The 24,665-nt window shown below is 45.4% G+C and overlaps 2 protein-coding genes across 3 annotated transcripts; one reads left to right on the top strand and one right to left on the bottom strand.

Annotated features, from left to right (window-relative positions):
• Positions 1 to 1,877: 1,877 nt before the first annotated feature.
• Positions 1,878 to 13,460, bottom strand: LOC149335861 (uncharacterized). The gene is made up of 3 exons (XM_089554031.1): positions 13,428 to 13,460; positions 1,981 to 2,665; positions 1,878 to 1,903 (listed from the first exon to the last, which is right to left on the bottom strand). The coding sequence occupies exons 1-3, from the start codon at positions 13,458 to 13,460 to the stop codon at positions 1,878 to 1,880; spliced, it is 744 nt and encodes a 247-aa protein (XP_089410157.1).
• A 154-nt stretch (positions 13,461 to 13,614) lies between these two features.
• On the top strand, positions 13,615 to 24,425 carry LOC149335860 (venom serine carboxypeptidase-like). 2 transcript variants are annotated; one of them, XM_089554570.1, is made up of 5 exons: positions 13,615 to 13,980; positions 15,358 to 15,411; positions 16,362 to 16,551; positions 19,786 to 20,116; positions 23,269 to 24,425. In XM_089554570.1, exons 1-5 carry the CDS (start codon positions 13,919 to 13,921, stop codon positions 24,105 to 24,107), a joined length of 1,476 nt encoding a protein of 491 aa, XP_089410696.1. In that variant the 5' UTR covers positions 13,615 to 13,918; the 3' UTR covers positions 24,108 to 24,425. The 2 variants fall into 2 exon arrangements, with proteins under 2 accessions (XP_089410696.1, XP_089410697.1); XM_089554571.1 differs by lacking the exon at positions 23,269 to 24,425 and having other exon boundaries at positions 13,873 to 13,980; positions 19,786 to 21,696.
• Positions 24,426 to 24,665: the final 240 nt, after the last annotated feature.

Here is a 24,665-nt window from a genome sequence, read left to right as displayed (position 1 = left end):
ATGGCTAAGCGGCTGTTATGTTCGGCGAAGGTCCTACCAAAAATAACAACATCGTCCAGATAACACATGCAAACTTGCCACTTCAGGCCACGTAAAAGCGTATCCATAAATCGTTCAAAAGTGGCAGGAGCGTTACAAAGGCCGAAAGGCATAACATTAAATTCATACAACCCGTCAGGTGTCACGAATGCTGTCTTCTCTTTGTCTTGCGGGTGCATCGGGATCTGCCAGTACCCGGACCGTAGATCCACCGAGGAAAAGTAGGAGGCTGAGTGGAGGCAGTCAATGGCATCATCAACGCGCGGGAGCGGGTAAACATCCTTCTTTGTGACAGTGTTAAGCCGGCGGTAGTCGACACAAAATCGCCAAGTGTCATCTTTCTTTTTGACAAGGATCACTGGAGCAGCCCACGGGCTTGAAGATTCCTGAATTATGCCGCGGTGCAACATGTCACGGACTTGTTCATCGATTATCTGACGTTCGGAAGGCGAGACGCGGTATGGCTTTTGTCGAATCGGCTGTGCAGATCCAGTATTGATCATGTGATGGGTACGGGAAGCTGGAATCGGCGGTGGTTGGTCGCGACCAAAGTCAAACACGTCAGCATGCTTCATAAGAACGGCCACTAGTACCTGGCGGTCGCTAGTGGGTAGGGATTTGTTGACCATGGCTAGGAATTGAGAGTCGCTCAGATCGCGGCGTCTAGTTGGACGAGACACGTTGTCAGTGATCGCGGCAACTGGTACAGAAAAACGTTCTTCAAAGCCAGCAAGTTTTAAACCACATGGCAATACTGCAGGTTCGTTGGAGTGATTGACAGTCCAAAGAGTGGCATGGCCCTTGGTCACATGGACGACGCTGCGGGGTACTAGCACACTTTTCTTTGCACAGTTAAGGGAACAAGGTTCCACCACAGCATCGAAGGCATCAAAAATCGTGCTCGAGGACACAACGGGAACGAATATGGCAGACATTGCTGGAACGACGGTATCTTCAGAGACAGAAAACACTTGGGCAACCACTGGCGAGTCTTCTATGAGAGCTGACCGAAGGCCAGGACTTAACGATATGCCACCACTGCGGAAGTCGAGAGTAGCGCCGCACTGGTGCAAAAAGTCAATACCGAGGATGATGTCATGCGTAGAACGAGGGAGCACCGTGAATTCAGTTCGGAACATGTGGCCAGCGATCACTACATTCACAAAACAAATACCAATCGGAACCAATGATTCTCCCCCTACACCCCGGAATATAACAGCACGATCCCAAGCGAACATTATTTTACGACCCAGGCGGTTCTTGAAAGTTGAACTCATCACTGACACCGTGGCACCAGTGTCCACTAAAGCCATGACGCAAATACCGTCCACTAAAACTTCAAGGCGGTTCCTTAACATAACAATGGGCAGAGGAATTGGCACTATCGATGATCCGGCGACCGCACCTCCATCGGCCGCACACGCTAGTTTCCCGGGGACGGTGGGGAACGACGTTGGGGAGAAGGCGAGCGGCGAGAGCGGTGCGGAGGTGGAGTCAGACTTCGGTCAGAGGCAGGGGAGTCGTTCCGTGGTGGCGCGTAACTGGATGGGTGCTGAGACGATGTGAAGACACGGTCATGAACAGGCGCATTGAAACTGGGGCGAGGGTATGACCATTGGCGCTGGGAGCGGGAATACTGGCCCCGGCGACGGCAGAATCTAGAGATGTGACCGATCATACCACAGCGGTAACAAAGTGGTGGGTCGGGGGGGCACTCGGGATAACACTCCTCGTAGCCAGTGTCGAAACGACCATCGTACTCCGGCTGCCGCAGGTGGCGTTGCGGACGAGCTGGCGCCCTGGGGCCGGGGCGGGTGATCCGGGGAGCGTCGCTGTAATCAAAGCGAGGAGCACTGGTAGGGGCCTGGCCAGACGAACTCCAAGGGGAGGAGCGGTAGGCGGGAGCCGCCTGCAGAGAACAGCTCTCATACGGGACCTCACTGCGGCGCGCAACATCTTGATGCCGGGAGAGTTCGTCACGCACGATTTGACGAATGACATCAGGGAGAGTCGCCGCATTCACAGGCTCGTGGAAATCCACGCTGGCGACGGTGGTGACGTTAGGCAGGCGACCGAACTTGGGAGTAATTCGACGCAGTTTTAGAGCTTCAAAGGTGCGGCAGTGCTTGATGATATCCGTGGGCGAGTCTAAATTTTCTTTACTAATATGAAAGCTGTAGACGTCCTCTGCGATGCCCTTGAGGAGATGACCAACGCGATCTTCGTCGGACATACTGGGATTAACGACTTTGCACAGCTTCAAGACCTCTTCTATGTAAGTCGTGCAGGTCTCTCCAGGCACTTGCGCTCTCTGAAGCAAAGAATGCTCAGCGCATTTTCGTTTGGCAACGGTATCCCCGAAGCAGCTGCGGAGCTCTTCCATGAAGCGGTCCCAACTCGTTATTGATGCCTCATGGTTTTCCAACCAAGTTAGCGCGGTGCCATCGAGAAAGAAGACGACATTGACCAGCTGAAGAGTGGCATCCCAGCCGTTGTATTTGCTCACCCGCTTGTAATTGGTGAGCCAATCATCCACGTCTTCGCCAGCCTTCCCGGAAAACGTCCGCGGCTCACGGTAGTGCTGCCAAGCGGGCGTTGCTGCGCCGGTCGGACGTGCGTCGGCTTCCTTGGGTATTTGCACGGGCAACGGTGGCAATCCGGCGATTCTTCGGCTGCAGCGGCTGCGAGAGGGGTCCGTGGTGATCGACCCCGCACCTCCACCACACTGTTACAGGTTCTATTTACAAATACTATTTACAAGGCAGGTCGAGAAGAGCCTGGTGCGCCGGCGGCAGGATACTGGACTTTCTCTTCTTCTTCCAGCCGCCGCACGTCTTCTTTGTTCCTCAGAGCCCATGCGCAGCACGTGACAATATGTACCCACGGGTAACTGATAGACTGCAATTGCCTCCAGTGAACCTCCGTGTTGAGTGAGAGAGGGGGGGCTGGGTACGTCCTGCGGACACACTTTATGTACTTTAGTATGTGTCCGGTGTTTGCTCCGCACAGTCAGGCTTAGCATCGCCGACAGCTCTTCGGTCCCTGTATACCCTCAAGCCACTGCATCGGTAGCGTGATTTACAGTCAGCCCGATGGGTCACGTTGCCCATAATATATTCTGATGCTAAGGGCTAGCGCCTCCTAGGCAGCGGATGCGTCTGGCCTTTCCAATTCTGCCGTTTGTGTAATTAACTTCTTTTCACTTATGAACGCAAAATATCGCCACCAGATGACTGAAGAGAAAAATCTTCGGCTGCAGCATTTTATCCTGTTGGAACGTGCAGCGTCTCTTTCATTGTGGTGAGTTTTTTATGCGTTTTCTATGCAGACTTGTGTCGCTGCTCGCTAGATCGAACAAGCGAGGCAAGTGGTGTGTTTACTAGAGCAAAACAAATATTACGTGGCAGATATTTAGTCGAAAGCAACGCGTTGACGCAGACGCTAATTTTATACAATAGAAGGGCGATTCACGCTTTATTAGTGGCACTTCGCAACAGACATGGATGACATTTGTCAGCTTCAAGCATACTGCGCGTATTCCGCATTGGTGGGTGCACACAGCTCCAACGTCGAACACGTGTCCGCTTTCGAACAACTGAACTTCTTTTGAGACGCTGTCATAGCCAGCACGTATCTGCTGTAACAACAAATTACACTCTGTGCGTTGGGGAAGACGGTGAAAGCAGCCCGACTCAGCTCAGGTGCCAGCGACAAGACATGACTTCTGTAAGCTGGCGACCATTACCTGCAAGTTCTAAGTGAGGCGTAATTTTACGCGCGGAAGATTTTACGCGCCATTTTACGCGAGGAAGAAAGAACAACGACACCTCATTTCAATGTCACCGAAACATAGAGAAGATAGCGGGGAAAGCAGGCTTCTCCGCTGACGAGTTTCTCAGAGTGCAACGTCAGACAGGGCATGTGGTGCGCTATGCCGGTATCGCTGTTGACATTTAAACTTCTTTATTCATTTTCACATTCCCAAAGTCAAGAGGTCAAACTATATGACATTTCAAACAAATATGCGAGTAAATAGAATATTTCGAAGTCTGCTTGGAGATGCTATCCGTTTTCTTCTTCGGCACCAAATATTAGCTATTTTGTTGGAAAAGAGCATTGTCTACAAGAGTGACGATCAATTTTCTTGGTGCTAAGCGAGAACGACAACAGCTGGGCACAAACCGGATAGGTTCAATATGGGTTCAAGTTACAGAACTTCGTGGCAGCCTTTTTGACTTTAACAATGCGCAGACAAGAAGTCCTTGTAATGTAGCCACGTTGAAGATTTTGATGCATGTTTTCGTATTTGCTTAAAAGTCATAAAATTAATTGTGATCGCAAAATTAGTCCGCTTATAGGCTATTTTATAGGCATGGCTTGTGGCTCTTTGCATGTTAAGTTTGCCTATTTGAAACAGTGTCTCGAACATTGCCACATGCGTGCCATTCTTTATGTCGACCGTAGGTATCCAGTAGGCCAGCGTCTGATCCAGAAACCATAACGTTTCTGTGAATACTTTTACCCCCCCCCCCCTCCCCCCACAGATGGCACTGACGGCGCTTAATAAGAACCGGCACTTTGGAAGTAGCAAAAGCCCTTTTTAATCACCCTCTATAGCTGTCGGGAAGCTGCATTCGAGCAGTTTTCTCGCCTTTTGTATCAAGCGTCCTATTCCACTGAATAAGGTAAAAACGTGAATTTATCTTTTAAATATACACATGGCTTGTAAATTAAAGCACGGCAACACAGATGCCTCTCAGCACAGATCCTAGTGAAATGCCTCTTGAATGAGTACCAAATTAATGACTATTTCAGTTCAAAGAACATACACAAAATTCAGATGCCAAACGCTAATGTATACAATGCAAATTTGCTTTGACTTGAATGAATTTTAGAAAAAGGCAAGTTTTCCTTGACCGAACAATTTAGCAACAATTAGACTACTTAGTCTTTGACAGAATGTGGCGATTCTCATCGGCAGTCAACCAAAATTGCAGTTCTCATTATAATGTTCTAATGTTCCCATTCTAATATTACGCAGATTGCGACACTCGGAACTATTTGACCTTGATTCTTTAAAACAGCGCAAAAGACAGGGATACAGATAGAAAAGACACACACAGCGCTGTGTGTGTCTTTTCTATCTGTGTCCCTGTCTTTTGCGCTGTTTTAAAGAATCACGGTTCACCAACTAGCCTGCACGTCTACCCTTATTTGACCTAAGCTAGCTCAACTTCGACTTCTTAAATCTGGCTCATTTTTTTCTTGCCACGCTGTTTATTCGTAACCTGAGCAGTAGGCCAGCGTATTGGCTAGCCTGCCATATAAATGTGGTCTATAGACATTTTGTAGACTCCATTGCCTTCAGAAGAGCAGGGTTCCGGACTAGTTGCTAATGCATTTAAAGGGGAGACACAACGCTCGTGTGCGTGTCGTTTCTTCGCGCTGTTTCTTCCCTTTAAATTCATTGCCTTCCTATAGATATTCTTTTTGTCAATTCAAAGTCTATAGAATGTCTATAGACAAAAGTCTAAATGTGTATGGCCATAAATCTATAGATTGTCTCTAGACTGTTTATTGGATTTCTAGTGTCTATAGAGTATTCTCTAGGATTTTCAACAGAAAAAGTATACAAACAGTTAATATTTGAAAGGGTGCGTCCCACACTTTTCATCAAGAAGCTGAGGAAAAATTTGTTTTCAGCGCATGATCCGAAGATTTAATCAAGAAAGACAGTGAGTCCGGAAAGCTTGCAGAGCGTGGCGGCCAAGAACTTATTCCTGAAAATAAATGTTCACACGAGCATAGGTGGCATCCACTACTCTTCGAAAATCTCAGCACTGAGCATAAAAGGACATAAAGTTGCGCTCTCGAACTCTGGCTTCAGCGACCGCATTTCGACGGTGACGAAACAAACGTGTCACTGTGAGTGCGGAGCGGTGTGAAAGGACGGTGACGGAAACCACGTGGTCGAAATATTTCCGCGGCCACCCTACAGGGCGTTTCTCTCGTTCCAGCTTCTGGACGTTAAACTCTCGATACCATTGTGAGAACCTCAAAAGTTCAGCAGAGAAACACACTGATCAATCAAGAGTTCCAATTAAACAGTACATGAACGTAGTGCAGTGCGTTGTTCAGCAAATGCCTCGAGTACCTATTTGCACTACTTGAAATTATTAGCCGTTCACTGAATTAAAAGACTGGATGCTCATTTGAATTCAGTGAATTCAAATGAGCATCACTGAAGAGTTCACTTCATTCAAATGAGGATCCAGTCTTTCCATTCAGTGAACTCTTACTGAAGCTAACATTTCCGTTAGGTCCCATGAATTTCGTTCAAGTGATATTTAACGGTATAAAAAAACCTGCAAGCCCACAACAATAACTATATTTTTTGTTTTCGTTCACCCCTCGGCCAGTTCTCTCGCTTTTTGCTTTTCTTCCATCCTTGTTTTTGTTTCATGTCTGCTTTCTTTATTGCTTCCTCTGAGGCTGAGAAAAAGCAGCAAGTAAGCGGCTTGGCAGCCCTCGGTCCCGCTTAATCTGAAAGCAGCTCCGAAGACCAGCACGCTTACTAAAGGAAGACAAAATGGCACTGAACAGTAAATATTCAACAAAGCTACAAACGTGTCGCCACGAATACGATTAAAGAAGGGAAAGAAGCCAAAAGGAATAAAATTATGACAACAAAACACTTTCAGCTGCATATGCCAGTGGTATGACGATATTTTTTTTTTTTCCTGTATTCAGGACCTACCATATGTCTTGCAATCTCGCCTGCGTGGCTAGAGATTGATCGGAACTTCTGAAAGTCAGCCAGGTCGTCGAGCTTTATATGTCCTGATGAAGCAACCGTCGCACATTTTTATTTAACGTTTTTTGCCACTGGGAACTGCCGCTTGTACATTACAGCAAATACACTCGGGAATAAAAGTCTGTGCATCATGTCTTCCTGAAACTAAGCCGAGAGCTCTGTTACTAGCCGGCGGCTAGAGACCGCATTGTGGAGATGAAAGAACAAAATTTAGACTTCTATCTCTCTCAGTTTGGTCTCCAGCCACCGGCTAATAGCACAACTATCGGCTTTGTTTGAGTAACACGTGATCCACAGATTTTTTTCCACGGCTGTACACAAGAACCGTTTTAGAAGTGTTCGGTATCCGATGCCCGCATTTTGGTAAATACGCGACCATAAACTGCAGCTGGAAAGAAAGCAGAGGAAGAAAAGGATTGAGCGAAGGGCTCAAGCGGTCAGCAGTGAAATCCCGGAGTTCACCCGCCATGAAGGGAACTGTGGTAATTTATAAATACGTGGCTTATTGCATAGAGCAAACGGCAGCATTGTTCTGCACAGCCACACGCGGGGTGCGTAAAATGTCTTAGTCTGATAGGCTACGACCTTGACGCAGAAGCCTAAGCGTGGTGGAAACAGCTCAAGGCTGTGAAGGAGTGTGTTACAGAGAAAGCGGCCGAGTATGAAGCGCCGTTGCAGCAAAGAGAGTGCCCGAAGGCAGCGCGCGGTGAAAGAAAGTAGATTCAGGAAAAGGTACGCTCTCTGAAAAGGAGCTTGCAGAAGACACAACGCGACAGACAGTAGGAACAGCGGGACCACGAGCGAAGTGACGGGAGGAGAAGGGAAGAAAGCGAAATTCAGTCGAAATCGTAATGTAATTTCAAATTATAATTGCCTAAGTAAGTCTCAAAAGATAGCCTTCAGCGCATTTTGACCGGTGAACGCAATCACACCACATCCCATTCGGATAAGCGTCGTAGACAGATACCGCAAACTTCAGAATTAGACATTTCATTAACTCTGGAGTGGATGACTTCGAGGTCCTCAGCATGTCGGCGAAAAACTTCCGAAGTCCCGCTCGGCCATCCAGGTGAACGGCACTTAGTTTCATTTCCATGGACGCTTTATTACCACTCCACAGCCAATGACTACAGGAGATCAGCGATTACATCCGTTGAGAGGGCTACGCTCACATTTCCATTAACTGCACGCTTCGCATGGCTCAACTGCGGCTACGAAGAGGCAGTCCGCAGATGGTCCTCCAGCCCACAGAGGGAAACCTTAAGGCGGCAATCAACCGCCATGGTGGCTGAGTGGTTGTGTTGTTCGGATGCTAACCTGGAAGACCTGGGTTCGATTCAGGCAGCGGTGGTCACATTTCAAAGAAGGCAAAATGCTAGAGGGCCGTTTGTTGAGGATTTCAGTGCATGTTAGGAACCCCAAGCGGTTTAAATTATCTGGAGCCCTCCACTCTTCCTTTCCTAGTAGCCTGAGTCACTTTGAGACGTTAGACCCCATAAAAACCAATCCTAAAGACATATATTTTGAAGTACGGTAGCTCACCAGCTAAATGCCGGAGATCCTCCACTGACCGCGCCTCACGAAGACAGCGTACCCACTGCGCAGACGTTGTGCACAAAGAACTTTGCCGTCCAGCGAAATGGGAACAGCCTGCCCCAGCCGCGATCACAGTACACGATGAATACGAGAGACCCCAAGGCCACCATGCAATGCAAGCCTGCGAACCATTGACCTTCAGTGGCTATCGACAGTCCCGCAATAACAGCTTTTGTGGACAGGGGAGCGGAATACTTTATCAGTGGACCTTTAAGACTGACCTGGAGAAATACAAACTTCAAGCGGTCCACAAATCCGGACAACTGGAGGCCACCTTGTTCCAAGGTATAGTTGACGCACTCCATGAATGACGCTTAGTGAACATACTTGTCCATCGACCTTCATAGACCTGCAGCAATGCTCCCAAGACATATTTGACGTGAATTTCTTGCATCAGTCCGAAGCCACCGTGTTTTCGAAGGATAAGGTCATAACTCCAACCACGACCCTTTAATATGAACAAGCAAGCATCCCATCCAAGACAAGCATCGTGGTATCCGTAAGAGTTAGGAATACCAGGAACTTGGATGGTATCACCGAGCAAAAGAATCAGTTGCTACTATACCGAACAGTTACCATCGCAAGAGGAACCGCACGTTTTCAGAGTGGGCAACCTTAGCTGACACCTCAACATGGGCACTGTGATTGCGTTTCTCGTCTAAACGACGAACACATAATATGTCTTCACCATCTCGGACTCATCCGCAAAATACCCGCCTTATAAAGTACAGACACTTATCTTTGACATCAGCTCAGCGCTTCGCAGGAACAGACAATACCAGGTTCGGGGTATCCTTCGCAGTTCCAGACACTGTTTTCCACCTTACCAAAGGTCTGACAGACAACAATCGCCAAGTATCCTATCGTAAGCGAATTCAAGAATTACAAGGAATCTGTAAACCTCCAATTGTTATGACCCTATAGTAAAGATCAGGTTCTTCTTCCTCTTCTTCTTTGCACCACAGGTGCACCGCCAGAGACGGTTGGTAACTCGAACTGAAGCTCTTCGCACCAGGGGTGCCCCGTCAGAGACGGTCTCTCGATGAGTACAGACGCAGGGATGAAAAAGGCAATAACTGAAGATTTATATACAAATATACACAGAATATACAAGTTCAGGCACAAGAGACATTAAGCAGCAAAAAGGACAAACCAAACAACAAAAAGGTGGATCTGGCTAATACTAGGGGAGGCCCCTACTCGGCGTTGCCGAAGATGCGTTGCATCTCACATTAGCGCAGAACCCCCCTTTCGGCTCCGGGGCCCAGTTTTAAAGACTTAAAGGCCCGGCCCACATTTGGTGGCTTCCAATCATGTTACGATGTTCACATGATTGGTTTATCGAGAGCCTGGCCAGCCCTCCAGCTTCCGTAGGGCAAAACGCCCTTTCCACAAACCCAAACGCACGGTCGTGTCAAATGAAAATAAACACAAACATACATTCGTGCTCGGTACCGCGTGTCGGGTGGACACCCGTACTTCCCGGCGCGTTCGCGAGCGGCCGCGTTCCAAGAAAGGAGACGCTCCGCTTTGAGTGCCCCCAGCCGCGTTCCGATGACCCCCGCGAACGCTACCGATACCTTACACCTATATGTACTAGGGCTTTGTTTTCACACAGCCTGAGTGTTCTTTTCCTATGTGTGTTTTGAGAAATGCTTATATCTGTCTTGTTATGACACTCTTACTACTCATTCATGTTGTTAATAATGAAGCCCTTGACGTAAGCTTCGTTGGCGAGTGGCGGTTTTCTCCCCGAATAATTCGGAATTCGGCGAGGTGTTAAAAATACTGTTCACTGTGTGCGTCCCTATATTGTGCTTGAAAGTGGAGACATGCATGAACTGACTCTTAACTTCAGATTTTGCAGTAATGGGCTGTATGTAGTCAGCGCAGATGTCTTCCCGAGTTGGTACGACGCTTTATTAACAACGCGGTAGAAGACGCATGAACTGAAGTGTCAGGACAGAACAGCGCACACAGGACGAGGACACAGAGAAGAAGCGACAAGACACGAGCGCTGACTGTCAACTGAATGGTTTATTGGAGTAAGATGTATATGTACGAAATAACAATCTGACAACCACGTGCGCATGGTTCGCAGATAGGATAACTGCCATCAGGCACCTTCGTCCATATATGCGATTTTGCGGGGATAAGCACGCGTCAGATGCTACGCACGTGTCATAATTCATGTGAATGAGGTAGGCTTCTTTTCATTCTCTATTCAATTTTTCTCTGCGCTTGTACAAAGCTGAAGCATGTTTAAACGTGCTTCAGAACCCTACCTCATTCACAAGAATTCTGACACGTGCGTAAGCATCCCTTCGGTCATCATTCATCCCCGCGAAACCGCATATCTGGACGAAGCTGCCTGATGAGAGTTATCCTATCTGCGAACCATGCGCACGTCGTTGTCAGATTTTTATTTCGTAAATATACATGTTACTCCAATAAACCATTCAGTTGATAGTCAGCGTTCGTTTCTTGTCGCTTCTTCTCTGTGTCCTCGTTCTGTGTGCGCTGTTCTGTCCCGCCATGCACCAACTAGCTCAACGTACCGTACTTTTGAAGTGAAGTGTGCGGATGCATGCCAAAGCACAGCAAATACTTGGTACAGTTTTCTAGTGAAGACCTTAACTCCACATTACACGTAACCATCATTCTAAATTCTTCAGTCTCCCAATGATACTCTCTTTGTGTGCGCATTTGTCGAAGAAAAGAACGTGTTTACTGTTCGGAAAGTAGGCGCAGTGCTTATTCCCATTCCCTCAGCGCATATGAAGCGCATTTCAGAAGTCATAAAATTATAAAAAAGAAAGACTAGATCATAAGAAATATTATCGAAGTCAATGACGTCAATTAAACCTGCTGCTTGTTTGTACAAAAACGCTCTCTATTTCGGATCAAAATATGCTTTCTGCTTCTGCATCGTATGTTCTTACTGGTGATGGTGTGCCATTGTCAGAGCATATCTGTATTCGTGGCGGCTTTTCATGGTTTTCTTTCCATGTATTTCTCTTTTTGTTTGCAAGATGCTGGCGTGGGATGATACATATGGCAAACCGAATAAACTGTCAGTTATAAGTAAATGCCGTCTTTAATCCTTTGTTGTTGCTTCTGTGTTCGTGCGGCTTAGCAGTGATTAATGGTCGGCAGTGTAATTCGCCTGACAAAGAACAATGGCTTGACATTTCCCCTGGTCTCTCAGTCGCTCCGTCTTGTTAACTCTGGCTAGAAGAAATGTACGTCAAACGAATATTTTCGACGTGTGCGAGTCAAGGATGGTTCGATCCCGGCCGCGGCAGGGGAATTTCGATGAAGGCGAGATTCTAGAGGTGCGTGTACTGTGCGATGTCGGTGCACGCTAAAAAACTCCAGGAGGTCGAAATTCCCGGAGCCCTCATAGCTTAAGCCGCTTTGGGACCTGAACTATAAACTATCAACCATAAGCACTAAACTGTAAACCATCTGAAAGAACGAGCGACAGTGCTCGTGTCTGGTATCTTGGGGCGGACGGCAGTGGCTGCATTTTTTTTATTGTGAGCCACGAGAAGCACCAGTGAGAGGAAAGGACCGCTTTCTTTCGCATGTCAAGATGAAGCAACGGCCTGATAATTTTTGTTTCCAAGACGCAATACCCATCCGCAAAAGCATTGGTTTGATGTTTGGTTTCACGCTCGAGCCAGTACGGAGTCAAGTCGAAAAACGTTTACAGATTGGAGAGGTGAGAGAGAAAGACTTCAATGAATAAAGGAGAGGTCTGCCTGACTATGAGCCTAGCAAGCTACTCTAGATGAGGATGAAAGAAGAGGGTGAAAAAGAGAGAAAAAAGGAAAAAAGAAAGGTGACATCACTCCTACTCAACACTCATGCACTTCCAAACACACATGATTATCAAAGGACGTCCACTAAACCCGTGTCCCTTAGAAAAACTAATAATGCTTTTTTCCCTCGCGCAGCCAAAGTCGCATCACTCCAGGGTCCAAGAACATGCTCCAGCTGCACGGGGCCCTCCTGACGGAGTCCTAAAGCCCTTCACAGCGGCTTGCGATGGGGATTAAAGATTTGGCAGCGGTAGACCAAGTGCTGAAGATCCTCGCGCACACCACATATCGAGCACAGAGGCTACTTGATGCAATAATTTTATAAAGACAGAATTTAGTAAAGGCAACGTCCAGACAAATTGGGTGCACACAATTACTACCAAGTCCATCTAAAATGCGTGGCATGCGGAATTCACGAGTGGGATCGATGCGAAGAAGGGGTCTATATTGACGCTGCGGATCACACCACAAAAAGCGTTGAGTGTGCCAAGATTTGGTAGCCAGAATTCTCGCGCCGTCACTACGAGATAAGGGTATGGGTAGGAGCAAGGAGGTGCCGCCATGCGCCGACCTCGCTACACCGTCAGCACGATCGTTGCCTCGCAGGCCGCAGTGAGCGTTAAACCAGTGAAGCACAACACGGTGACGTAGCTCACAGGCCTCGGTGTGCAATCTGCTCAAGTCATCGACGATCTGCTCCTGAATACTTCCTGATGACTATATCGATTGTAGGGCAGCGCGAGAGTCACTGAAGATTGCCCACGCTGTTGGTGGTTGTCGTAGAATGTGAGTAAATGCTGCTCGGCAGCAGCAGTCGAGGTGCGGTGACTGAGTGTCGCCTAAACTGTGGTGCGTGTTGACGGAATCAAGGCGCCAATTGCTGATGAGATGGATGTGACAGAGCCATCAGTGTAGATGTGGCGGTACGCGGTGTAGCAACCATAAATGTGCTCAAGAGCAAAGTATGTAAGTGCAGGATCGGGGGTGTTTGTTTTTCTTTTAGTTCCAGGGACTGTGGTCTTGATTTGCCACGTACCTCCAAGGCGCGGAGAAACTAGTGAGTTTTCAGTAGCACCGAGTGGGGTCTTCTGTCCAGGGGTTCAACTTCTCTTGATGGTCCAGATGGACCAGCAAAAGTTTGTTGGACTAGTCACCTGGTCCATCAGCTGCAGCTGGACACCAGCCATGCTGTGACGTCAGTTTTGTGGAGGGGAAAGGGTAGGGGAAAGGGGAGGAGGACGTTCATGCCTTATTTATCGGGATGGCACTGGTTCTCGTCATTTTGGCCCAATGGACCTGTGCGCACCCTAGTGGTGAGCGACCTTGAGCGGCGAGAATAACAGCTGCGGAATGCGCGCGCACTTAAGTGCTGCGCTGTAACCCGTTGCGTAAAGGCCAGCACGTGCGTCAGCATTGATACGAAAACATGATAATGCATCAAAGTACAATAGAAACATTCTGGCAATGTCCCTGCTAGCTGTCATTGCACCACAATAACTTATTGGTTTTGCCGAACAGCTGTGCAACTTCCTTCATGGGTGCATAGGGAGCAAAAAAAAAGTCAGGAGATATTAACAAAAAAGGCTTTGTATTAAAGTACCCTTCAAAGCGTCTAGGTTCAGAAGTTGGACAACCATCACTGACTATGGAACTTGCCAGCTTCTGGGAATGTCTTGTCCTCGCAGGAAGTCTGTGTCTAGCTTCCGGGTAAGCATGTCGTTTTGGTTCTTTTTAGAGAACAAGTTGCATGGTAGGAGCCAGCTGTCATTACAACTAAGAAAACCGTAGTTGAGTGAAACGCTTTTGAGCGTTGTTTTGAATAGAGTGGAAAATTAGCTGCGTGATCATTTTCCACAGGAGATCATAGAAATTCGAAAGCAGCCACATGCCGCCAGTTGGATCCTAGCTCACTGCCTCCCCATGTCGTCGCATTCTGTACCTCATAAAATTATCTGTAAGTGCAGCTGTCAAGCTTTGTAGTTTGAGACGTATCTGCGCTGTATGTAGCCTAATTTAGGGTGTCCACTCCTAGAGACAGCCGTAGAGATGGGACGTCCTGTCCTAGGCCGAACGCCACAATGAGCTTCACAGAAGATTCAGGGCGGAAGCTCTCTCAGAATCCTGGTAAGCTACCTGTGACATGTGGACTGCCAGTACAATGTGACTGGTCAGACAACGTTAGAAAGATGAGAAAGTCAGGCATCGATGTACCAAACCCTTCAAACGTAGAAACACATAAGGATATGGTCTTTCTTTTTTTATGGTGGTGTTGCTGAATTCGCAAATAAGTTATCTAGATAGTTTAAATAGGGGAAATTCAACAGAAAGGTGTAGAAAAGACACATTACTGCTGCAGGACCCGAACCAACGATCTTAGTATACTACGTCCAGTGCTTGATCGCCGTAACTACCAACATATCTCCCTTAAGATGTTTTGTATTGAACAAAAGGGACTGAAACTTGATGGAAATATTTTGTTTTCCCGTCCATATAGCACAAGAGTGATAAGGCAATTTGGTGGCTTCTTTTTTGTGCAAGAACCATTTCTTGAAACGTCTACCAAGTCGTGTGAATAACAGACAGGAATTCATCGACGTCCACATAAAAAAAAATTAAGCTTAGAATTCGTCATTGCCTAAGATTATTTTTTATTCAAAGCTCGTTTAAAAAGGAAAATATGTCGCTGCTGTTCACACTGCTGCTTTCAGTTGCTACCATTTTTGACCGGCTGACATGAGCGATTACTTAAAATGCTTACTTTCAAAGGGGAGAGACCAGGAAACATCTCTTCAGAGGAGAGAAATATACAGGATTGATGGCTCAATTCTATCACTGCGGCATATGTTTCAGAAAGCCCGCGAGATATATCCTTAACGTCTGCTTAGCGTATCAAATGGCTTCATTTTCTCTCAGCACTCCGGTGCGCACAGTACATACAACTTTCACATTGTCTGCATATAGAAATGTGTTCATCGTCACTTCCAATCTGCTTTTTTTATTTGAATTTTCTAGAGCTCATCGTTTGAATTTATACACTGAATTTGATCTTGTATATAATGTAATACTGCGTGGCGTTCGTTTCAGGAATGTCCAAGCACAAGGGCAGGAAGAAAGTGCCCAAGCGTCACCGACACCAAGGCAAGCATTTGAAAATATCTTCATTTTTTTTTAATTTATGGTGTTAAATGGCAAAGGAGTGACTATTCATCTCTGTTTAAATATATGCGAGTTCGTACACTACTTCTTTACGACAGAGACAACCTCTGCGATTTCCTCATTCCTAGTACACATAACGATTTGCTAAACTACGGTTTCCGACCAGTAATAATACTGCGATGTTGCGTATTCTACTTTCATCTCAATTATGCGTGTCCCTAACGTGTCTTTGTGGCTACTAAGTTCTACTCATTTTCTGCACTTTTCTGAAGCGCCTCGTTATGCATGCCGAAGAAACGAGAGCACATGTTTTGACAACTGCTTCTGTTGCTTCGTATTCTAGAAAGTGGAGTTAAAATTGTTCGCTATTTATTACAGGTTGTTTTGACGACTGGGTTCTGAAGCCTCTGCAGCAAAACTTAACGCGCGTGTATAACGGTCACTGCCCGTTCAATATGTATACCCACATTAAAAAGACAAGTGTTGTTCCGAAAATTGCAACCAGCCTCTTTATCAGTAGACCAAGCGGGTAGAGTAATAATAGTGGCACTAGTGTACAGTAGGAGTTCAGTAGAGTGGTGGTGATATAGGGGGTGGGAGTAGTTCCTAAAGCTTTATCTCTGCACAGACGGGAATAACTGTCGGATTTCGTATCTTTTTTTAAAACAAAATTTGAAAAAACAAAGAACGGCACAAAGACACTGAATAAAAACTTTATAAAATTTTCTACGCCAGGCTTAAAAAATGGCATGCGACAGGCTTAAAAAAGTGCTATCGCATATCGACACGGCAAGCAAACTGTTGTAATCGAATCTGATCAGAAGCGGTCAGAGCTGGCCATCTTTGCGTACTGTATTTCACATGTCATGTAGAAAGCATGATGACTTGCTTTTTGCATATTGCTCACTGGCTAAAAAGCGTTTGTTTTTCAGTTTTCCAGATCCAAATCCTTTGTTCCTAACACCTTTGATAAGAAATTGTAGCATTGAAGAAGCAAAGAAGAGAAGCGAAGTGCAAATCTTCAAATATTATAATATTACCAACGCCAGTGCTTACTCTGGTTACATAACTGTGAACGAGACAACAGGAAACAACTTATTCTTTTTCTTCGTTGAGGCGGAAGTAAGTACCTTAGAATTCTTTTTTCGTCCCTCTCTTTCTTTGTTTGCCGTACGGTATGCTGCATGATGCGCCCATACAGGCGACTGCTTTCACTACCAGCACCCTCGTTATCGGCGAGGGCAGAATTGAGCTTAATACAAATCAAAGGCCTCTCCAGTGACCTAATCAACTCATTCCTATTTTAATAGCCGAAGGTGCGGAGGTCGAGGGTCAAGGGAGAGGGGAAGAACGTTAACTGTGAACGGTAATAAACAACCCCTTTTAAGTTATTAATCCTGGTGTTCGTCAAAACCTGCTTGGCGTCTTTTCAAATGAACGCCGGGATGCCAACGAATGCGCACCGAATCCCACTGCATATGTCTGGCTAGTTCTTCGCCGGAAGTGCGGGAACCATTTGCGCTATTCTGGTCCTCAGATTACGCAAGGGCCGTTGGAGACTTGCTCGGCGTCTGGACAGAAGAATCGTCAGTCACGTTCTCCCTCTCAGTGCCACTGATGTTATCGTGCTCATCATGCCCCAAATGAGAGCCGAGATATTCTTGGCTCCACAGTAACTGTCCACTGACGGTGAGCATCGACGCGAAGCCAGTCGCTGTACCTGGCGTGATTAGGAGCAGCGTCAGCCCCCCGTCACATTACAACGTGGGAAAAGGACACTCAGGTTATCTCCATGTAAACTGTAATGTCAGGAAAAAAATCTATTATGTGGCTCTTTCTGCCTACAGTAAGCTTTGTCCGGCAGAAACAAATAGTTATTTGTGAAAAAATTGTTTGAAAGTTTTTCATCGCCTGAGCGAAACTCGTGGCATCAATACTCGCAAACACTTCGCGATCACTGCGTTAAAACTCCATGGCTCCTGCAACTTAGCCTCAAAGCATGGCATTACCTAATCGAAAGCATACAAGCTTTTGTTGAGGACGCAGAAGGCAGCAGTGTAAAAGAGAAGGCAGCTTTATACTACGTAGATCGGCGTGGTCATTGGGTGAGATTAAAAGTAACTGAAGGTATGGCTTCAAGCCCGTCAAGCGGTGTAACACAGAAAATGGATGACAATAAGTTGCGGTTCGAGACCTGGACTGGAAGAAAACACTGCAAAGGATACCAAGAAGCACTTGAACGACGTTTAAAATACACTAAAGAGTGCAGTTGATAGCATTAGATAAACCTCCCATGCAATTACTTCTTGAATTTACATTATCTTACTCTGTACAAACACTCTTCAATGGTACACAGGTGGTGTGGCCGGCTCGGCGCCGAAGGGGAGCGGTTCAATCCCTCTAGATCAGTGTTTTATTTTCGGCGAAAATGTCTTTTTCTTTCATCGAAGACACTTCGCCCCGGTGGTTGGATGACGTCACGGCCTTTTCAGCAGTGATGACTGCACTCAGCTCACGATTGCGTGACGGCCTACACGTCACTAACTCACGTGACCTCTCTCGATCAGTTGCCACCTGCCACTGAGAGCTGGTTGCCTGTAGGCAGTGTGCTTCAAGCAGTATAGTATGAACACGGAGATTACATCGTGTAGTATGTGCTACGAGCGTAGAAAAGATTATACGTATTCTTGTAGTCTCTAAACTTGCACATCTAGGTATCAAAAAAGAAACGTGACCATACTAGTAGCTTTGGGTTTTCAGGAATAATGAACGGAAAATTAACATCGACTGGAGCTGGTTCAGTGACGTGCCCCCTGCCAACAGTCGCTCGAAATCATTGGGGAAAGTGCTGTTCCCGGAAATGACCGCACTCCCCTCGCAGTAAAACGCTTGCTATCATTGAATTGCATTCAATTTGACTATAGCATTCTAAGAAATCACAACACCGATTCGAAAAGATTTCAAATTGAACTAATTTGATGGAAACGAATTGAATTACTTGACCATGCTTTACCGCAATGAAACTTTTTCAACCCGGTCATGATGCATATCAAACGAAATGGTTTTTGTAGTCCTCTGCCGCTATTGCTGTAGGTTCAACACACTTTGTAGTAAGGAAAGGGTAATGAAGCGCAGCTAAGGCAGTTTCTGCTGGCTAGGTGCAGGTAGGGCAAAACCTCTAAATCGGCCAGTGCCATGCAATCCTATATCTCCTCTCCTGACATCTAACGAAATAAATTTCCTTTTAGTTTTAGATATAAAGTGTATGTCAGGAGAGGAGATATAGGATTGTATGGCAAAAATGTATGGACCATTGCAATTTCAACTGCAGTCTAGTACAGTTATTGCCCGCATTTTGAAAACGACTCCACGGCATTCGGACAGCGCCGTCGGCTTCATCAATGAATGCTGCAAGTGTCAGTGGCACTTGTGTTACATAAGTAGCGTGAGCGTCTTCTGTGGCTACAGGGTACTTTATGAAAAACTAATTCAGGCGCGCAGGCCGGAAAGATGTGAAGCAATCTGCTCAAAGATTTGCAATATTCTCATAAAGAAAATACGACACTGTCAATTTTTTCGTGAAAATTAAAATATCCCCTATATAAAAGAATTGTTTCCTACTTCGGATCATATTATGATGCCTTCAGCCAGGAACTGTTGGAAGTGTGACTGTTTGCTTTCAGATCCTTTGATTGCCTTCAGGCGCTCGATTGCTGTTTTTAAAATTGGCCGCGCCGCCTTTGTAAAAGGACTTTTGCTTGGAAAGCTGACGTATGAATTTTTGCAAAAATATTTTGTAGGCGCCTAGTTAATTTACTTCTTTCTTTATGAAAATATTGCAAATCTTTGAGCAGATTGCTTCACATCTTTCCGGCCTGCGCACCTGAATTAGTTTTTCATAAAGTATCCTGTAGCCACAGAAGACGCTCACGCTACTTATGTACACAAGTGCCACTGACGCAGCATTCATTGATGAGGCCGACGCCACTTCAAAATGCAGGCAATTACTGTACTAGATGGCAGTCGAGACTGCAGTGGCCCATATATTTTTTGCCATGAAATCCTATATCTCCTCTTATCATATCCAATGAAATACTTTTTCTTTTAACCTTCTTTCTTGGTATTCGGAGAAAGGCCTCCAAAAACTGATAGGTGGCCTTCTTTGGTTCATTTGTTTTGTTTTGTTGCTCCTTCTCATGTCATTATAATATAAAGTGTATCTGGTGCATAGTCTCATCAAACAGACTTTCGGATCAGGTGTGGCTTGCTTGTTCTCTAAAATGAAATGGAACTGGCCGCATTTATTGACAAGCGAAAAAGCAGTCGGCAACACTATCCCTTTTATCAAAATTCCAGAACAATCCCAAAGAAGCACCACTGATGCTGTGGACACCAGGTGGACCGGGGCTGTCAGCGCTGTTCGCTATGCTCCTCCAAAACGGTCCTGCTGAGTTCAGACCCGATGGAAATCTCTCAAGAAGGGAGGTCACGATACAAAAGAATATGAACGTCATCTACCTTGATGCACCGGTCGGCGCTGGACTGAGCTTCACGCAGAACATAACTGGGTTCGCAACAAAAATGGAGGACATAACGAAGGATATTTTAGAATTCCTCAGACAGTTCCTCCAACTCTTTAAAGAGTATGAAAATCGAGACTTCTACGCCAGCGGAGACTCGTATGCAGGTCGGTATTGTATTGAAATTCACTGTGAGAACACTTGCAAGTGTTTTTTTTTTACTTTTCTGGATATCGCTAGGAGCCTCAATGTTCATAACTTAGAAAGACAGCGGCATGTTTTGCAGAGTGTTTCCTTTACAAACCAAGGTAAGCCGCCTTAGAGGAGGAGGAGGAGGATAAACTTTATTTCCGTCGACAAATGTAGCAGACGATGTGGGGCTACAGCCACATCAAGTGGCTATAAGCTCGTGGTGTTCGGCGACTTCTAGAGCTTTTGTCACAAACCGGATCTGTATGTCCGAGTCGGAACTGAGCAATGCGGCCTCCCACTGGTCTGGATTCGAGAGCTCAAGAAAAACAACAAAACTGTACTCTTTGCAGAGTGAAAGTCTTATATGTGGTCACTTTCATGAGTTATTTTCTGAACACACATTCTAGCCCATGCACAAACGTCGCAATGCAGGGATAACCGAGCGTCTTATTCCTTTCCATCTTGTCTAAAGTTTTGCGGAGACTTTAAGCCCCGCGGAATCTTATTACTGACGTTCGGGCTCTTATTGCTTTTTGGCCATAAAATAACCCAGAAAATATGATGCTCGCTTCAAGCAAAAATCTTCTAAAGATAAAAAAAAATAATCAGTATTGTCTGGAACTTTCAATGCAACCTGTTGAAGCAAAAATTTGGCCTCAAGAAACAACGAACACGTCTACTTGCTCCTATTGATACCACATTGTTCGTAATTCATTAAGTATTAAAATCCACAACGCAGGGGATTTTAACTGTACTCAGATGCGTTCACTTCAAATAATTTTAAGCAAGATAAATTGCTTGATCGATAGCTAATCCAGAAAACAGTTCGAAGTTTATATGTATCCTGATGGACAACGTCCGCGCCAATCAAAAGCGTTGCTGCTACTTGATTATTCAATCTGTCGGTTTGTGTAAACATTTAAAGCCAGTTTCTTCAGTGTCCTGAAAAGGAAACTGGCGGTCATAACATTAAGAAGCACAACCTTGGCAATACCCGTGTGATTTGATGAATTTAATGACCGATATGACGAAGCCAAATTTCTAAGAAAGAAAGTATTCTCGCATTTCACGTACCACTAATACGTAGAGCTCTGACTCATTTTATTGCACAAAGAAATTCTAGGAGGAGCATGACGCTCGCAGCTTGCATTACACCTTGCTCAGTCCTCAAATTTCTAATGGCAGCGGTCAGTTATTTCGCCGTCGCCCCGAATGTAAATCGGCATCACCGTTATCTTCCTTCTAGCCACATTTTATAGTGTGTTGTTGCCATCCTCTAAAAAGTGCCGTGCATAATGGTACAGTAAGAAGCCTCTTTGCATGCATCTTTGATGAATTATTGTACAGACAAAGTTCACAGCGTTTCATCCCATAGCTGTGGCCACGGATACTTACCAGTTTAGCAAATGTTAATCTCAAACTCCACCCTGCTTACAAAAATATGCAGTAACACATGTAAGCGGAGAATATATCAGTCGAAAACGACATCAGGTTAATAATTTGGCACGGATGGAATATGAACGCAATGGCAAATGCCATGAAAGGGCAAAAATGATTAAGGTTTGGTTTATAGGGCTTTCACGCCCCAAAGAGACTCAGGCTATGAGGGACGCCGTAGTGAAGGGATCCGGAAATTTCGACAACTTGGGCTTCTTTAATGTGCACTGACATCGCACAGTACACGGGCATCTACAATTTCGACTCCATCGAAATTCAACCACCGTGGCCGGGATCGAACCCGCGTCTTTCGGGTCAGCAGCCGAATGCCTCAAGGCAATCAAAGGAACTGAAAGCAAACAGTTACACTCCCACCAACTTCTGGCTGAGTACATCATAATATGATCAGAAGTAGAAAACATTTTTTTATATAAGGGATATTTCTATTTTTACCAAAAAATTGACCATATTGTATTTGTTTTCTTTGCTACTGCATATCACCAAACAGGAAAGAGAAATGAACGAATTTAAGAAATGTGAAATGCGCCAGCGTCATATCGATCGTAAAACGAGAGCGCGTCTCACTACACCTCTACAGCAGATGCTTGAAGCATGAAAAACAGGAAAGGCTATATTAGGGGAACCCATCTTCCGTGGTTACACAGCTCGCATGTTTATCACAGTATGGCTGCTTGAAGCGAAACAAGGCCTTTTGGCTCCCACGAACTTTTGCACCAAGCTGCCGTAAACCTTCAAGCAGAAGGGCTTCGGTCTATACGGTGCAGGTATTTTTAGCCCCAACAGAAGTTCACAACCATGCGGAATAGGTGACCGATAGTTCGCTGAAATGAATCGATGTCTTCTGTTCGTTTCTTGGCATTAGTTTTAGCTCTAGTTGCCCTAACTGGTAGCTGCACTATATGATCTGATGAAAACAATTATTGGTGCCCGTGCTCAAAAAGGTACAGACATGAGTTGGGCTCTACCCCCCTCTTAAACTGACGGTTCTTTTTAGAGTGTAGGTTTAAAATTTAACAGCACAATTCGGTGGCCAGTACAAGTAGCCAAAATTTTTCGATCGGTCGCAGAACACTGCAGGTGTGGGGGAAGAACAGCGATAAAAATTCTTGATTCGAATAGCGCTCAGGAGCAGAAGTAATGTCACCACAAAAGCCGCATGCACATTGCGCACTATCCTCTGTGTCTGTATGATCTGGGAACATCATACTGCAGGAGTTCAGTGAACAGGTCGAGCTCAGCTCGCTTTTCTTTGATTACCAGGAGATTACTAGGCTTAGTACCCAGTTCCTGTAGTTTCGTGCGAACGTAACCTATAATAAAGCACTCTCAGAGCCGTATTTCGAGCCCCGCCTTCAGGCTTTCGGGAGTATTTAACTTTTTCTATGGTCCACCTAAAGAGTTCCGATCTTAACGCTTCGATCTGTAAAAAAAAAAAAGTGCAATAAAGACATGGACAAGCAACAGAACAGGAAAGGCTAGCCCATGTCTTCATTGGTCAGTTTCTCCATAACGAAGAACGACCGACTCGCCCAACAACTTGTTTAGCCATTTGTAAAGACATTTATAGAGGGCGCAGTTTGTTCGTGTTTTTTGGTATGTCTTTCTGTTCGCCTTTTATAACTTGGGAATTTGGACCTAAAACGATGTTCTATATTTGTTTTTTTTTCAGCTCGCTACTCTGTTGCTCTCGCCTACGATATGCTAAACAAGCCAAGTGAAGTACAACTGAAATTTCAAGGAGTAGTTGGGGGTAATGGTTTTCTCGCACCAATCTTTAACTTGTCAGACTCCGGCGATTTTCTCTTACAAATGTCGATGCTCGATACAAAAGGATATGAAGAATTTAAGTCACGGTTTGCGTTAATGAGACAGCTGCGCAACCTCACAGCGATAATGTTATTATTCAATACTATATTCGCTTCTGAAGATCCTCGATATCCCAAAACTCTATTTCAAAACCTAACCTTATACAACAGTCACGCGAGTCCTTTGTACACCGAGAGACCGCCGTCTATGTTGATGAGCTTGTATTTAGCGAACAGTTCTTGGTTTAAAACAGCTATTCATGCCGGAGAAAAGTCCACAATAGAATACGCCAACATGACACTCCTGGGAATGCTAATGGGAGACGCTCTGGTAGATATCACAGAAAAAGTAGAATATGTGCTTAACCACACCAGGGTGCTTTTCTACACTGGCCAACTGGATGCCCTTTTCCCGACACCGAATTCACAAGCCTATTTAGAAAAGCTAAAGTGGACTCACGCATCAAAATATCAAGAAGCCAAACGGGCTCTATGGCATCCGTACGGCACTCACCTACCGGGGCCGGGAGGCCAAACTTTGCCCATAAGCGCAGCCGGTTACACGAAGTCTGCAGGAAACTTTACTTCGGCGGTAGTGCTCGGCATGGGCCACTATGCTGGGTTTGACACGCCAGATCAAGTATGTCGCCTTATAATGCAGTTTATGGAGAAAAATATTTCATTTTCTCCCTCACAGATGTAAATTATCCTTGTCATACTATTAAACTTGGATACAATAAAGATTTCCGAGAAATATAAACAGACCGTCGATTTTCCTCATTTGTTCTTTTCTTATTCCCACTGTACAGAAGCAATTTGCGTATCACATCGATAATTTGTTGTATTTTCTATGCTCTTATTCAGCATGGAGACTGCTTGGAAAGGCTCAGATATACAGCATCTTTTTTTCTAAATCTCATTTTATTTTGCCAAATATAACCACTTGATACTTTTTATCTTTATTTTTAGTGTTTGCAGTTGCAGTGTTTCTTTTATTGTCTATGTTTTCATCATGAGTGCGTTCACACAAACAATTTGTAACCCCCTCCTTATGTAATGCCCTCGGGCCTTTAAGGACGAAATAAATGAAATGAAATGAAATGAAATCAGTACTCGCAAACTTGATTGGACCCACAGCCAACCCGGCTATTAAGAGGTCCAAATACAAGATATTCACAAAAGAAATGGCAGACATTCAAACAAGTACAAAAAGACGTTAAATACTACAACGCATCATTCCAAATATGTAAAGCGCAGAAAT

Source organism: Amblyomma mixtum, chromosome 7, assembly GCF_055824585.1.
Source record: "Amblyomma mixtum isolate Tamu chromosome 7, ASM5582458v1, whole genome shotgun sequence".
Taxonomy (NCBI): Eukaryota; Metazoa; Arthropoda; class Arachnida; order Ixodida; family Ixodidae; genus Amblyomma; species Amblyomma mixtum.
Note: the sequence above shows the minus strand (reverse complement) of the source record. Positions and strands in the feature narration are given on the sequence as shown.

Bases quoted from the DNA above. Each gene is read 5' to 3' on its own strand.
- LOC149335861 (XM_089554031.1), bottom strand. From the start codon at position 13,460: ATGGCTGGTGTCCAGCTGCAGCTGATGGACCAG. The intron at 2,666-13,427 runs GTGACTAGTCCA...CAAATACCCAAG, and splicing joins AGCTGCAGCTGATGGACCAG to GAAGCCGACGCACGTCCGAC. The intron at 1,904-1,980 runs GTGAGGTCCCGT...TCGTCTGGCCAG, and splicing joins TCAAGATGTTGCGCGCCGCA to GCCCCTACCAGTGCTCCTCG.
- LOC149335860 (XM_089554570.1), top strand. From the start codon at position 13,919: ATGGAACTTGCCAGCTTCTGGGAATGTCTTGTCCTCGCAGGAAGTCTG. The intron at 13,981-15,357 runs GTAAGCATGTCG...CGTTCGTTTCAG, and splicing joins AGTCTGTGTCTAGCTTCCGG to GAATGTCCAAGCACAAGGGC. The intron at 16,552-19,785 runs GTAAGTACCTTA...TCAAAATTCCAG, and splicing joins TTTTCTTCGTTGAGGCGGAA to AACAATCCCAAAGAAGCACC.